At 37.3% G+C, this 14,425-nt stretch overlaps 3 protein-coding genes across 4 annotated transcripts in view; 2 read left to right on the top strand and 1 right to left on the bottom strand.

The window, feature by feature from the left end:
- The window catches only part of LOC108735692 (zwei Ig domain protein zig-8), a 202,207-nt gene that overhangs the window by 154,189 nt on the left and 33,593 nt on the right, over nucleotides 1-14,425 (top strand). The gene's annotated exons all lie outside the window — the stretch shown is intronic.
- Nucleotides 5,185-9,069, bottom strand: LOC108735691. The gene is made up of 5 exons (XM_018467768.1): nucleotides 8,571-9,069; nucleotides 7,808-8,003; nucleotides 7,456-7,688; nucleotides 6,886-7,098; nucleotides 5,185-5,409 (listed from the first exon to the last, which is right to left on the bottom strand). The coding sequence occupies exons 1-5, from the start codon at nucleotides 8,977-8,979 to the stop codon at nucleotides 5,207-5,209; spliced, it is 1,254 nt and encodes a 417-aa protein (XP_018323270.1). The 5' UTR covers nucleotides 8,980-9,069; the 3' UTR covers nucleotides 5,185-5,206.
- LOC108735696 (UPF0691 protein C9orf116) lies at nucleotides 9,014-9,686 on the top strand. Its single transcript, XM_018467777.1, has 2 exons — nucleotides 9,014-9,264; nucleotides 9,373-9,686. The coding sequence occupies exons 1-2, from the start codon at nucleotides 9,098-9,100 to the stop codon at nucleotides 9,506-9,508; spliced, it is 303 nt and encodes a 100-aa protein (XP_018323279.1). The 5' UTR covers nucleotides 9,014-9,097; the 3' UTR covers nucleotides 9,509-9,686.

Below are 14,425 nucleotides of genomic sequence, written 5' to 3'. Positions count from 1 at the left end.
GTCAAACGCAAGAGGTCATGGAGCAAAAAATATGAACCGGCTCAAACCATTTCCAAAGCCGATATTCACCAAAAAAAGGTTATGCTGTCTGTTTGGTGGGATTTTAAAGGAATCATTTTTTTTGAGCTTTTACCGGATAACACAACGATTAATTCGGAAGTCTACTGTCATCAGCTGGACAAACTGAATGATGTACTTCAACAGAAAAGGTCAGAACTAATCAACAGGAAAGGTGTAGTGTTTCACCAAGACAACGCGAGACCTCACACAAGTTTGCTCACTCGCCAAAAACTTTTACAGCTTGAATGGGATACAATGCTACACCCACCATATTCTCCAGACCTGGCACCATTGGATTATTATTTGTTCCGGTCACTCCAAAATTTTTTAGACGGTAAAACCTTCACCTCAAATGAGGAGGTCAAAAACCTCCTCGATCAGTTTTTTGCCAGCAAAGACCAAAAATTTTATGAGCGTGGAATTATGGTACTAGCAGAAAGATGGCAAAAGGTGTTGGACCAGAACGGTCAATATATAATTTAATACAGTATTTGTTTATTATACGAAAATTGTCTTTCATTTCCACAAAAAGAAAACGAAATGACTTTCCGAATAACCCTATAGATAATACAAGCGCGCCAGAAATAAGTTAAGGAGGTGAAGCGGCTGACCGTTTTTACTCCCCCTAACGGTGTAAAGGAAAATTTTGACAAATAGTTTATATAAACATTGAAGTAATGTAAGTCCAGTCCATCAAATTCTGTATTTCTCTCCGGCGACATAAAAAGGAAAAATGCCGACAAAATAATGATGTGTAATTTCTATATGTTCGATAACCATCTTGCCTTATCTATACAATATAAGATGAGTCAATAATACTATTTCGATTCCTGGTTACACATCGTTATCGTCAATTGCGAGTCCATTGATTCGTAGTCTTTCGGAAGGAAACCTGACATCATAATAACCAATGGAGTAAAATTACGAGAAAGTAAATTGATATGGAACCCAGGGCACTAATGTGTCCGGAAAATTTCCAATATCGCAAGAATTTTAGGAGACACGACGAGAGAAAGAAATAAATAAGGAGTGGGAAAAAGAGGGAAGGTACGCGAACGAATGTGTTTTGGATCGGGAAGTCATTTCCGGCCTTTTATTTGGAAATTTCCACGACTTCTATTATTTATTCCCGTATTGCGAAATGTATGGGAACATACTGCAAATATGCGACAAAATAAAAATTGTCTTGTCTTTTATTGGCTAGAGAATATAGTAGATAAATAACTAATTGTCGACAAAACTTGATTTGGTAAAGCTGTTAAACATTTAGGAGCAAATAAGTACTAAATTATAAATTCTAACAAGAGATAGTGTTAGAGAACAGTACTAGGAATGAAACTAGCTGATTAACTGGCCAATATAAGCAGTAATTACTGTGCTACAGAAGCCTCAGCTTCATGAATATTCCCATTGTTTATTGTTCGCTTAACGCGATTTATCTTTAACGCTGGTGTATAGATAAACTGACACAGTAAACCTGGAAAGCACTGAAATATGCTCCAATTTAGAGGGGCTCTAAACACTGAAATAATTTGCGCCCTTAGCTTCTTTTTTTTGGATTTTGTATTGTAGGTAAATAATTTTTTAACATTAATTAATTTGAGGTAATTTCTAGTAAATGAAAATTAAACGAATTTTCACATTAATATTAAATCTTAGCACTACGTCTAATCAGTGATCACTATTCCGAAATTTTAACATCTGGAGGCATTGTAGAGTGAAATTCTTAATAGCACTACAACGAAGGGGATGTGGAAAGTATGCACAAAAAGTACCCCGGTTAACGAGACGTCAATGGTTGAGAACAGTTAACAGTTTTGCAACCGCTTTACCTTCCTACTCTTTCGTTATCGCGAACGTCAACTAACGAAACACTCATACCTATTCGTGACCTTCGCAACAGCTGGTACGTGGACAGGTCAATTGCACTCAATGATCGGCATCAATGTATAACCTAATAAGTTCGTTTCGTCGTTGTTGCCGCTGTCACCTCTCGTAACTTAATGGTCAGAGTGTTGGTGCGTAAACCCAAAGGTCTCCCGGCGAGGGTGCGAGGGTGTAACCATTTGAGATGATTTATGTCGTGGATAAAAATTAAATGATTCTTCACATTTTGGGTTTAAAGATTATTTCTATATGAAAGACTTTTGTTGCATCTCGTTGCATTCAAAACCTTTTGTAAGCGTTTCTTTCTTAGCGCCTTTTATTTGTTAGAAATTTCTCGTAGCAAATCAAGAATGTTATTGAATGATGTGTCACAACCAAGTAAAAGTTGACGACATTTTTGCGTTGGAAATAAATATGAAGTACCTATATAACACATTTTGGAAAGGGAATTATTATGAAATACCTGCCGTTATTACATCTACATACATATTACCTCATGCCACTGCCGAATTTATAATGGAAAATGAAATACTGTTCCTGTTTTTGTGTTTATTTTTAGTTACGCTTTCAGTGATACCGTGGAAAGCAAAAAATATTTGCTTTAAATGATGAAATTTTTTGGATTACTTTAGTAATTTGGAGGAGATCCAGCTACAGAAAAACTGATACGTGTTAGACATGTCAAGTTACAACAACTGTTGCTAACGCAGAGTTTCTATATTGTGAATAGACCTAAAAGAATATCAAAAATTAATTAATGTAGATAACTAAAACGGCCAAAATTAAAACGATAAATTCTAACAAAAACTTTAATATATAAAAATTCAATAAATAGAAAAGTCAGAGCCGGTAGGGTAATAAGCTTTTAGCACTTGTCTTTTATACAAACATTTTACTGTGATACGCAAGTTTAACCGCGTAATTAATCGGATTCTAACCAAGAAGAAGCGTACAAACTTAAACTACATGATTTGCGATGTCATTAGGAAGAGAAAAAAAAAGAAAAAGTGTAAGATGGTGCTGGCGCGTAACCTTCATTAACGGAGTTCACATAAAGTTCTCGCGGTCGATTTATAGAGGCAAATTGCAGATACGATGCCTAGCTCTTCTTCGTATAAGACCGTTCTTTACTGTGCAAAAGTTAGGAAAGTTTAATTCAAGACGAGCAAACGTGTTACTCGTTCCATTGAATGGAGTGCAATTTTATAGACGCAGCCAGAACTATTATTATTATACTTGTCGAGTTTGTTGTGGCAGTTTCATCATTCAACGGCGTAATATCGAAGGTTGCAGAGTTTCCAATAGTTTCGTGTTATATGTCCTTTTTATAATACACCGTAAAACCTTTTCACTTCTTCTTTGTCGAATTAGGGCGTGTCTGTTTGCGGGCAATAAAACTCTAAAAGGATAAAAGGGAATACCAAAATCTCATACAGTTTCTAGACATACGTCGACCATTCGTCGTCAGGAATGCCTGAAGATTACACTGGGTTTATCGAGTGTAAATAATTTTTAAAATGCATTTCCGTGTTTAACAATAAGCGAGGAGAAATGAGAAAATGGTTTATGCATGATGATGCACTACTGCATTTTGGTGTGCTTGTTCGTGTGTTTAACAGCAACTGAACTGATCGAAGTGGATCTCATTTAATATGGCTTGCTCCATCCTCCAACTCAAACTCTTGGATCATTATCTATAGAGTCATCTGAAGTCACACTATGTTCATACTCCAGTGAAAAACGTGGAAGATTCAATGGGAAATCGGATAATCTCAGGATGTAATTTAATATTCAGAAAATTTTAGGGTTCGGTGGTGTAGAGAGGACTAGATGGATTCGATGGTGGTGGTAGTCATTTTAAACAATTCTTACAGATTAAGAAGTTGTACGGATGCGAAACATGGACAGTGGGCGCAGCGGAGAAGAGGTATTAGAAAGAGTAAGAGAACAGAGGACTCTATGGAAGTCAATCAGGAATAGGTGAGATAGGTTGGTAGGACACCTTCTCAGGCATGAAGGTCTAGTCAGAGACATATTAGAGGCAAAAACGGAAGTTAAGAGCGGTAGAGGTAGACCTAGATTAGATTACCATATTGTTCGCAAATAGTTAAGGATATGGGTTGCTCTAGCTTTAGGGAAATGCGAAGATCAGGGCAGGATAGGAAAGACTGGAGGTACTTGTCCAACCAGACTTACGATGATGATGAAAAAGCTTTAGATAATAAGAGATTGCTATTGTGGAAAATCACTTGACACCCTGTATTTTCAGAACAAAGCAGTTTTCCAAAAATCATCATATTCTCAGAGTAGCACAGGAAGTAACTCTTTCAAGTTTTATCATACGTTTTTAATAAACACCCTGTATTTCAAGGTGTGAGTAGCTGTGTCTCGTAAATCCATTTCCTCTCTTTTTGATTGTGAAGTATTCAATTTGTCTTTGTAGTTTTTGTCTCTTCAAGGATTTAATCTAATCCGGTGTTGTAAATCGTGTAAAAAAGGCAAGGCGAAAGACGGTTAAGCAAAAATGCTAACATACGCAAACGTTGGAGAGAACTCGAACGTCTGATAAATAGTCCCAAGTCCCTACGTGAGTAGCTCCTTGTGCGAAGCATGTGGAAGTGAATTGTTCTATCACTTTAAAAGCCATTTCGTCGGGAGCCTTAACGCCGGATAGTAGTGGCAGAGAGAGAGTATTACGGCAACGATGCAAGAACATCTCGGAGATGCTATGTCTACATCCATATTTAAAGGGCGATGAAAGAATATGCCATGCCTCGGACGTCCTGGCCGTCGTAGCTACTAACATTTACGTAATTGCTTGTTTACATGATCGCCGTTTGCTGAGCTAAGCTGTAAACTTATGACCAACGAGCAGATATGATGGAAATACTGGTATCTCGCGTAAAAACAAAGAAGGATAATGGTTTTTTAATGCTGCAGGATTTAGAAAGGACAACGTTCTGCTTTTAGCGAACTTGCTTTGCATTTTAAAAGATTAAGACTTAATTTCACCTGTCCAAACTAAAAGAGACGAGGAAAAAAATAATGAAAATACTTCGGGATAAACTGGGAATTGAACTTAAAGAAAAAATCCAACTGGTTTTCTCAAACTTTATTTTATATTAAGAAAAAATAACTAAATTATTAATAGATTACAATTTTACTAATATTAAACCCAGTTTTACACCTGCTACTTTATTTTGGTAACTTAAATTATTATAAAATGGACTACGAAATATTGAGATTCATCAGTGGTACGTTACTGTCTGTTTGGCTGTTTCTTTGGTCCTTGAAACATCCTGAGAATTCTTTTAATAAAAGACGTTTCAGTCTCCGACGTGGACTTTTTGCTGTCGTCCTCCTGTTTTCTGTATGTAATCAGCCTTACAGCCTTGCTCTCGGTGCATCCCTGGGAAACTTTGTCCCAGATGTAACCCCACCTGCAGACACATCTGAACGAACCTGCAAGAACCGGCGAATGTAAAGCCATTATTTCAGGTAGGAAGAGACAGAGGAAGTCGAGTAAACTAGATTCCAAAACGTCGATTCCGGATGCGACCGCTTCACTTCAATGCATCCAACTTGGATTTGCAAACGGATGGATTGAGCAACTTTAATTTTATTACCTACACATAGACACTTTCTGTAAAATAGGAGGGTCATTTCTTATTGAATAATTAATGGCTTGTACTTTTCTGGTCATCAGTTACATATTAAATACCTAAACGTAAGAAAGATGGACAGTGGGCGCGGTGGAAAAGAAGCGTTCGAAATGTTGTGTTACCGGCGAATGATGAGGATATCGTGGATAGAGAAGATTAGAAATGAAGAGGAATTAGAAAGAATAGGAGAACAAAGGACTCTATGGAGGTTAATAAGGAATAGGCGAGATAGGTTAGTAGGACACCTTCCCGAGATAAAAAAGTTGAGTCCCTCAGAGTCTCCGAAAGCGAGACTCGAGTCTCCTTGTCTCATCGAGTCTCTCTGGTGTCGCTGAGAGAGAAACTGTCAAAAAACTGTTTAGCGTCTCTGAACGAGAGACTCGAGTCGCTCATAGAGAGATCCTCATTTCGAATCCAGTCTCTGAACGAAAGACACTCGAATCTCTCAATAAGTGGTGTCTCGATAGACATGGATAAAATTTTCTAAGTTCAACATATTTCATAAATCCGAGTCTTTCTACGACAGACTCGAGTCTCTCAATTTTTCAGTTTTATTCATTCAGTCTCTCTGTGAGGGACTCGAATCTCTAAATTAACAATTTTATCGTTCGAGTCTCTCATACAGAGACTGTGAGAGATCCATAAAAACACCTAGGCAGTAACGGAGAGACTGTGAGAGACGTTCTCAGAGACGCTGGAAGACTCTGAAAGACTCTGAAACACTCTGAGAGACTGGAGAGAGACTGAAAATTTTTGTCTAGGGTTCTCAGGCATGAAGGTCTAGTCAGAGACATATTAGAGGCAGAAACGGAAGTTAGGAGGGGTAGAGTAGCGTAGACCTAGATTAGATTACTGTTCGCAAATAGTTAAGGATGTGGGATGTTCCAGTTTTAGGGAAATGGGAAGATTAGCTTAAAATAGGAAAGAGTGGAGGTGCATGTCCAACTAGTCTTAGGACTGACGACCTTATGATGATGACTTAAACATATATGATCACTATTTAAATTTACATTATGGTCAGTATCCATTGATAGCAAAGGTTTAAATATTAAGCGTCAGTGATCAGTGATAAGTAGGGATTAAAGCACTGATCGTCTGAATTTAAATATTGGAAATTTAACTTTTTGTCATAAACGATGTACGTTGCATTTTTGTTAAGGTTTTGGTAAAGGATTATTAAGTTTAAAATTGAACTTCCAAAATCTTTACAAGTGGTCGTTGGTTAGGCACCTAGTATTATCGAGGCGTTGCAGGATTTAAGGAGCGGTGCACTTACCGACCAAGTTTATACATTCCTGTGTTCCGAGGCTGCAATTGTGCAACCCTAAGAGACACTCGTCGACGTCTATGCACATACCAAACCGGGAATTCCACTCGACTCCCTCTCGTGGGCATTTACAGGTCACGTTCCATCGGTTGAGGACAATGTCGTTAAAGTCGGTATTCCGCCAGAGTTCCATCGAACAATCGCGCTGACCGGCAGGATTACCTGCGAGTCAATTGACTTTTATTCCTTTAAAATCTACAGAAACCAGGTGTTTTCAACCTCTCATCTCCCTCTCTCCCATTCTTTCTCTCTCTCTCTCTCCTTTAATTGATTCCAATTTTACATAAGTTTTGTAAATTTTCATCTAAATTTGTACCCGTTTCTCATTAATTTTCAATGAAGGATCAAATTTTAATAGGAGATTGATTGTGTTCAAACAAAAAAAAGCGATATGTGATTTTCCTTCCTTGTCTTGCGGCTTTGTTCGCACAAACAAGTACTTATATGGTCCGATGCTTGTGACGGTGTCAGAAACATAAGCTTTCTTCCTTTTACTACACACAATTTTTCACGGATTACCTTCGAAACAGGGATTATCCTTTCTTTGCTCCCAGCAGGATTTCGTGTCGTTTGTAACCGGCAAAGTACAGCACATATCGGGGCAGAAGCTGTAGAGAGCACACGCGAAAGGCTGCTCATCCTTCGCTCGTGGATCATTATTGTACAAACCAGACAATTGGCCAATACAGTTCGCGGAATTGTCGCATGTTTCGTTAAAATGACGCAAAAATGGTACTTCGTTTAATGTATACCTGTCAAATTACAAAAAGGACATTATCCATAAAACCATTGAGCAGATACACAAGCAATCTCTCAATAATTTAGATACAATTCTAGCTTTATTATTACTTTGCTTTGCAATTTATTTTACCAGCACATATAGTAGGTCGCTGTAACTCTCCACTGATATCTCTCAATTGGTCCTTGAAAGGGTCTCCCGGTGATGTCGTCCCTACTTTTCAGCGCCCTACAGTGCGAATCTATTGCATTAACTTGCTCAGAATAGTTTGACTCGAACCATTTTTGCTGGATTGTGACATAAACTGAATCGTCTTGTCTTTTGAGTCCTAATAGACAATAACGAATAACTTTATGTTTATTTGATAGTTATATTTGATTAGAATTCTTAAATATAGAGTGCGCGCATGTCTGGAAGGAAACGATAGTGACTGTATCAATTTAATCAACTTGAAGAAACCGGCTCCATCAGGGTGACTTTTGAAATCATTAATAATGTAATGGATTGCTCGTGCGGGCCGTGGAAATAAGTGATTGACACGACAAAGCCACCTGTCACGCCTCTCCCTGTTGATTTTCTATTATGTGGAGACAAAATTAAATTTGGAATTTTGGAATTAGTAGTAGTACAATGGAATGGCATTTAAAGCGAAAGTATTTAGCTGAAAAGGCTTAAATCGTAGAACCATGTGGTCATTTTAGAACCATGTAAGCTACTATTACTAGGAATTTATCTGCACCTATAGTTTCAGTCTGTCTGTCTGCCTATATGTTCCAGCCTTTCATCCATCATCTTATTGCTTTCTGAACTATCAATTCAGTACCATGATGTCACAACGTAGATTTCTATTTCTTTTTGAGCAATTATCAAAATTGGTAAGCAGCTAGCTATTTACCTGCGCTTCTGGCTTCCTGCGCCACATATTTTACACAAATTACAAAGGACTCCTCGCAGAATTTTCGTACTTCCCAGTGAAGAGACCGAAGAGGTGGTCTAGGGAACGTCATATGATAGTCTCGAGGACCAGAAGACCCATTTCTGTAATACCTTCTGTCCCATTCGTTAAATTTATGATTTCTCAAAAAGTAGCCAATGTCTCTAACAGCTTCTTCGATCTCTGTGGTGTTAATTTCATCTCTGCCGCTGCTGGAATCTTTGGAAAAAGGATTATCTGTTACTGGAGGAAGAGTCCTTGTCCGTAAGGTTTCCCATTCTTTTTCTTCTTCCGTATCTTCGGTCGATAAGAGATCACCAGCGAATGAACTTTGTATTAACAAAGTTAAGATTATAAAAAGAGACATCATTCTTTTGACAAATTGACACTTTAGGTTGCTAGGGTTTGTTTTATCGATATTGTGTTGTCGTAAAGTGTCAGAGGGTGCAGTATAAGTCTTTAGAGTTGTGAGCAAGTCTGTGTCAAATATGAACAATTGTAACGATCCGAATCCAAAAGAAACAACTTCCAAATATTACCGAACTTGCAATTTGCCGAAAAGATTTGAATATCCTTCATGGTTTCACGGCTATGGTACAGAACGACAGCCCCCTTTACACCCTTGTTATAGAACAACTTCTGGCGACTACGGAAGGTATTTTGTGATTGAATCTTTTTCTAACTAATATCTCAATAGAAGACATGATTCAGAATATTTACTTCTTTGTAAGTTAGCAACGGTTTAGTTGAGTATTTTTTTCAGGTATCCCCCAAACATTCATAGTGTCCCCACGTCATATTACCCTCATGTTTCTGAATTTACAAATTTTTTGTCTCGATTTGGAATGTATAGAAATTACTCGCTGAACACCGGTCTCGAAAAACCCCGAACGATCTAATAAAAAATTAACTAGCCTTTCAACGAATTTTCCAGAGGAAAATCAATGTCCGACATACCGCCACCTGTCTGCATTTTCCGGTGAAAATTTGGTCGTTTACACAACAGGAAAATAATTCTGTTTTACTCTGTAGAATTTACAGTTTTCAACAAATCGTATAAATATAATTTTACTTGCTTGACTGTGTATTGTTACTGTGTAACTTTCTGTAAAATAATTTTCGGAAGCTGAAGAGAGAAAACGCTTTATTGATTGAAAGTAGTGCAGTGAAAATCGAGAAGATGTCGACACAGGCAAGAAAATTCTCCTGAATTACACATTTATTATAAAAAACTAAGTATTAATCAAAAATTTGAATATAACACTAAATCATAAACATGAAATTATTTATTTTAATAATTTCAGTCAAAAAACTTTATTAGTTTACGTGTAAAATAATGGTATGTTACGATGTATAATAGGTATATTTTAATTTCAACAAAGTTAATACCTAACTTGTAAAATTTTAATTACATTTCATAATTAATTAAATTCCCGCTTCAAGGCTGCTTTCTTGTTAGGAAATTTAAATACCTACTTGGTATTAATTAAATGTATTTTAGTGGTAAGACATGCCATAAATTTCTTCTTTTTCTTTCCTTCAACTCGATGTTGTAACTGAAAAGTTCCCGACTGATCCTGAAATGTTTGTGGAGCGGAAGTAAAGTCTTGTTCTTAAACGTTGTCGCCATTAGGTACTGTTGGAAAAGTTTAAAGTTTTCCAACTTTGCGATCAGTTTATCTATACTGCCATGGTTTTCAGTAATGCATACTGTTGGTAGTACAAATACTTTTGTAACCGATCAAAAGTAGGTATGAACTAACTTTATACGTTAGAATATCGCAAACTCCTTATCGCATCTTTGAATAGAATTTAGATTGATAACAAACTCACAATGTTGAGGCGTAAAAAGTGTAAATAATTGGGTAATAATTTTTCAAATGTTTACCGTTAAAAATTAGTGAGTCATTCGAGGGTGAGTTATGATTATGACCCACCCGAAATAAGAAACATTTGTTGCGTGCAAGTCTGATGTTATCGATATTAAACACAGCTGACTCACAATAATTAGTAACACTATACGTCCCTTTGTTTATCATCTTTTACGATGTGAATCATGATGGGGATGTTGTGAGTAGGTGACAGAAGTTCAAGCTAAGTGAATGGACTCGGATTAGTCACTTGTTTGCAACTGTTTTAAAAAGTTTTGACTAAAAACTAACTTCGTTATGACACTATGATCGTCCTATATTTTAAAGAATCAAAGCGCGCTGATGTTGGAAAAGTTATAAAACACTTCCGGCCCGAAAATTACGATCTCATCAAAAGTGTTATAAAGTTGCAATTTTTGTTGATAACTTCTATCGAACAACCAATTACCTACGGCATTCGTTTCGGAAGAAGGTGAGCGTACACAAAAGACGCGAGGAGATTCGAAGGAACAAAGAGATCGTTTCTTAAAAAAAAGAGGAAAGGAATAAAGGAAGAACGAGTGCTTACTTCTCAACAGTACGCATTATAACTTCTCCGGCTTCACGCTTCAGCGTATATAAAGTCGTAAACAAAACGGATTGGTTCCGTCATCGAGCGCCCTTATGTTCTTAAATGAAAAAAATTTGCATAAGCCAACGGGGATTCGAAAACGACGATATCCAGCTGGTTCCCTACATCCAAGATTCGACCCCCTTATTTCACTTGATTACTTCTACTACGCTACACGATTCAACGGCGTTAACTTTTCTTATAATTTTTTTTTATAAATATTCTCATAAATTTCAGTTGAAAGAACATCGTTTATGTTTTGAAATTTACAATGGAACGCAAGTCTCGGATTGGATAACAAAGTGGCGATAATCCAATTTGGGGTATTGGAACATGAAGTTACTGGGGAAACAGTTTCAACAAAATAAGTTCAGCATTTGTTTTGTTTTACACAAATAGCAATCTCTATACACTCATCAGGAGTAAATAATGCACTAACTGTTTAATTTAATTATTTAGAATATTTGTTACGATAATTCTAGTTAATCCTAGAGTAATCCTGTCATCATGTAACTTTCAATTATGTGAAACTAAACCTTTTATCATCTACAGATTGTCCCAAATTAATGCGGAAAAGCTGTAGTTGCTTTACGTACACGCATGGAATCGAACCCAGGACCCCTTGTTTTACGCACCAGCACACACCTCTCTAAGCTAGGAGAGGTGATAGTAGCCAGAACTATGATAGGTACACTTAAGGTGTCACAATTATCGTCGGAACTAACTCTACACAATTATCAACATAAATGTACAAAATGTTCTTGAAGAGGTTAATATTCAAGATTAACAAATTAACATTCTATGTTCCACAGATTACCCCAAATTAATGGGGTAAAATTGTTGCTGTGTGAGGGGTCTGGATTCGATTCCCGATGAGGGTGAATTTGTTTTTCTTTTTCTTCTCTTATCGTACAAAATTTCAAGTAGGAACCTATTTTAACTCTGAGTATTGTTTGAAAATCACTTTTGACCCCAACCAAATGTTGCGACCGTTGAGACGAGGGGTTACAATGGAGTCAGTTCGTAGTCGGTAGTGGGGAAGACAAAAAGCGAAATGCCGACAAATCTACGACCAAATTATACAACAAAGGCAGCACATTCGTCTACGCTGCAGGTTAATTTAAATCCCGGTGTTTTGTCAGATAACAAGTGGTGCCTATTGTTAGCCGGCAGGGCTCGGCCTGTGTTTACACTTATTAAGGAACCCCCTCGCCGACTTGGAATGTTCAGCGGCGTTCCACACTTTCAAATTAATATTGTCATGATGCAGTTATCTATGGGTAGGAGGTGGTTTTATTTCCTTGAATAAGCGCTAAGAGAAATATGGTAATCTTGTTCATTATGTATTGGTTTTAACCAAGAATAAGTATTTAAAACAGAGAATCTCTAAATCTACTGATTTGGGAGTGGAGCGAACATTATTTGTCAGTTAAAACAGTTGCTAGGGCGCCTTTTGAGACATTAACGGTCAATTGGAGACATATTAGACGCAGGACATGATTAAAGAGGAGCATAGGTAGCCCTGGATTAGATTACTATCCGTAGATAGTACGTGTTGATTGAAAATGCGAAGATTCGCTCAAAATAGAGAAGAGTGAAGATGCGTGTCCAACCGATCTTGTAACTGATGTGACGACCCCACGATGATCCTCTGTTTTTTTAGGTTCTGTGAAGATAATAGGAAAAACTTCGTCGAAAACTTGTTAAACGTTAAAACAGTCAATTTTCCTTCAAGCATAGAAAAGTCTAGAATGTTTGTTCAAATTTGGACTTCATCATTTTAGAAATGATTTGGTCCTTTGTCCACAAAAGGTAGAAGAGAAGTGTGATTTCAAGGAACTAATGTATTTACTTGTATGGTCATTTCATATCGGCCCAAAGAACATGGTTCTAATGAATTTTAGAAAAAGTCTGGACTACTTCGAAATTCTGTACATAAGAGGGTATTTTCATCTCATTGAGCTGAACTTGTATCTGGTCGATTCTCTGATATGAATACTCATAGTAGAATGGAACCCATTTACAGGGACAAGCTTCCTTCTTTTTTCTTAAAGCTTACGAAAGTTGGTTATCTTTAGCAATCGTCATGTTCGTTCCCAAAAAGGATAAAAGAAATCCCCACGACTGGATTTTATGGTCACCGAAACCCCAATGTGTAATGATTTTGATAGTGTGCAATTGAGGCCATCATTAATAAATTGACAGTTGGATCTGCAATGCAGCCTTAAATTGGGCAGCTACAACAATCGAAATTATCCGTTTGTCCCTGCCTGTCGTCGAGCATAGTAAATCATAGTCAACACGGTTGTACCAATGTCGTCAGGACTAATAATAATTCTGTTGTTTGGAATATGACATTTGGTCGATTTTCATTAAGAGGATTAGACTTGCAAATTGTATAGCAAATTGATCGACATAAATGCGCATTCGACGTGTCTCACTCTACGTCTGGCACTCTCTCTCTCTCTCTTTCTCTTCCTTGCGAGGCCAACGAACAACGACTACTTGGGGATTATCGCGGAAGCGGTTGTAATTTAGAGCCGCTCCAGAGAAATGTACAGTTGGAGATGATTATTAGAAGGGTTCGAGGGTTCGTACGTTCAAATATAAACATACACATATATATGTAGCTGGCGCTGGTGGTGTTGAATGTAGCGGTTGGTCGTAGGAAGCGGGTATCGGTTCCGTTATTGCTTTGTTTCGCCTCCGAGTCGGTTTCATTATTAAGGTAATAAACTCGAGGTGTTTTGATTCATGGCCGCGAAAGAAAACCAAAAGCATTTTATCAAACAAACGATCATACGTCTTTGTATAATTTTATGGAGTAGGTACTGTCTCCCTTTGTCAAACGTGATTAATTGCAAATACAAAAGCACCACAAACACCATACATAGAAAAGCAGGATTTGGATCATTTGTTATTGCTGCACAGGAATTCTTTACCAAAAAGACCTCTTAAATACTGAGCTTATTGGAGCCAGTCAGAATGATGACATTATCCAATTACAGATTTAATTTTTTTAAAGGTAAAAAGCTTCTCACTTTATAAGATTCGGATTGATAGACGATTGTGATTGAGATCTATTGAAGACGCAATTGTATTTGATAGACGCCATTTACAAATTTTGTAACCTTCAAGTCCAGAGCCGTTAAAGGAAGACGTATATTTTTTCGGCAAGGCTTATCGCACCAGGATCAAAGCTCGTGTGCGACATTATTTAAAAGAATTGCTCTCATACCTCGTTTGCACGCACTTCTTCAACACATGTTCTCCTCATCCAGTCGAAAATGCTTCCAAGATCGAGGTTGTGATATGCCAGACGTAATGGACTGTTA

The sequence above is a fragment of the Agrilus planipennis genome, unplaced genomic scaffold (assembly GCF_000699045.2).
Source record: "Agrilus planipennis isolate EAB-ADULT unplaced genomic scaffold, Apla_2.0 scaffold86, whole genome shotgun sequence".
NCBI lineage: Eukaryota > Metazoa > Arthropoda > Insecta > Coleoptera > Buprestidae > Agrilus > Agrilus planipennis.
This window is presented reverse-complemented; position numbering and strand designations above follow the sequence as displayed.

What these genes read in the sequence shown, in the direction of transcription:
- LOC108735696 (XM_018467777.1), top strand. Translation starts at nt 9,098, where the DNA reads ATGAACAATTGTAACGATCCGAATCCAAAAGAAACAACTTCCAAATAT. An exon ending in ACTTCTGGCGACTACGGAAG is followed by an intron (nt 9,265 to 9,372) that starts GTATTTTGTGAT and finishes TATTTTTTTCAG; the next exon opens with GTATCCCCCAAACATTCATA.
- LOC108735691 (XM_018467768.1), bottom strand. Translation starts at nt 8,979, where the DNA reads ATGATGTCTCTTTTTATAATCTTAACTTTGTTAATACAAAGTTCATTC. An exon ending in GCAGGAAGCCAGAAGCGCAG is followed by an intron (nt 8,004 to 8,570) that starts GTAAATAGCTAG and finishes ATTGTCTATTAG; the next exon opens with GACTCAAAAGACAAGACGAT. An exon ending in GGATAATCCCTGTTTCGAAG is followed by an intron (nt 7,099 to 7,455) that starts GTAATCCGTGAA and finishes ATTGACTCGCAG; the next exon opens with GTAATCCTGCCGGTCAGCGC.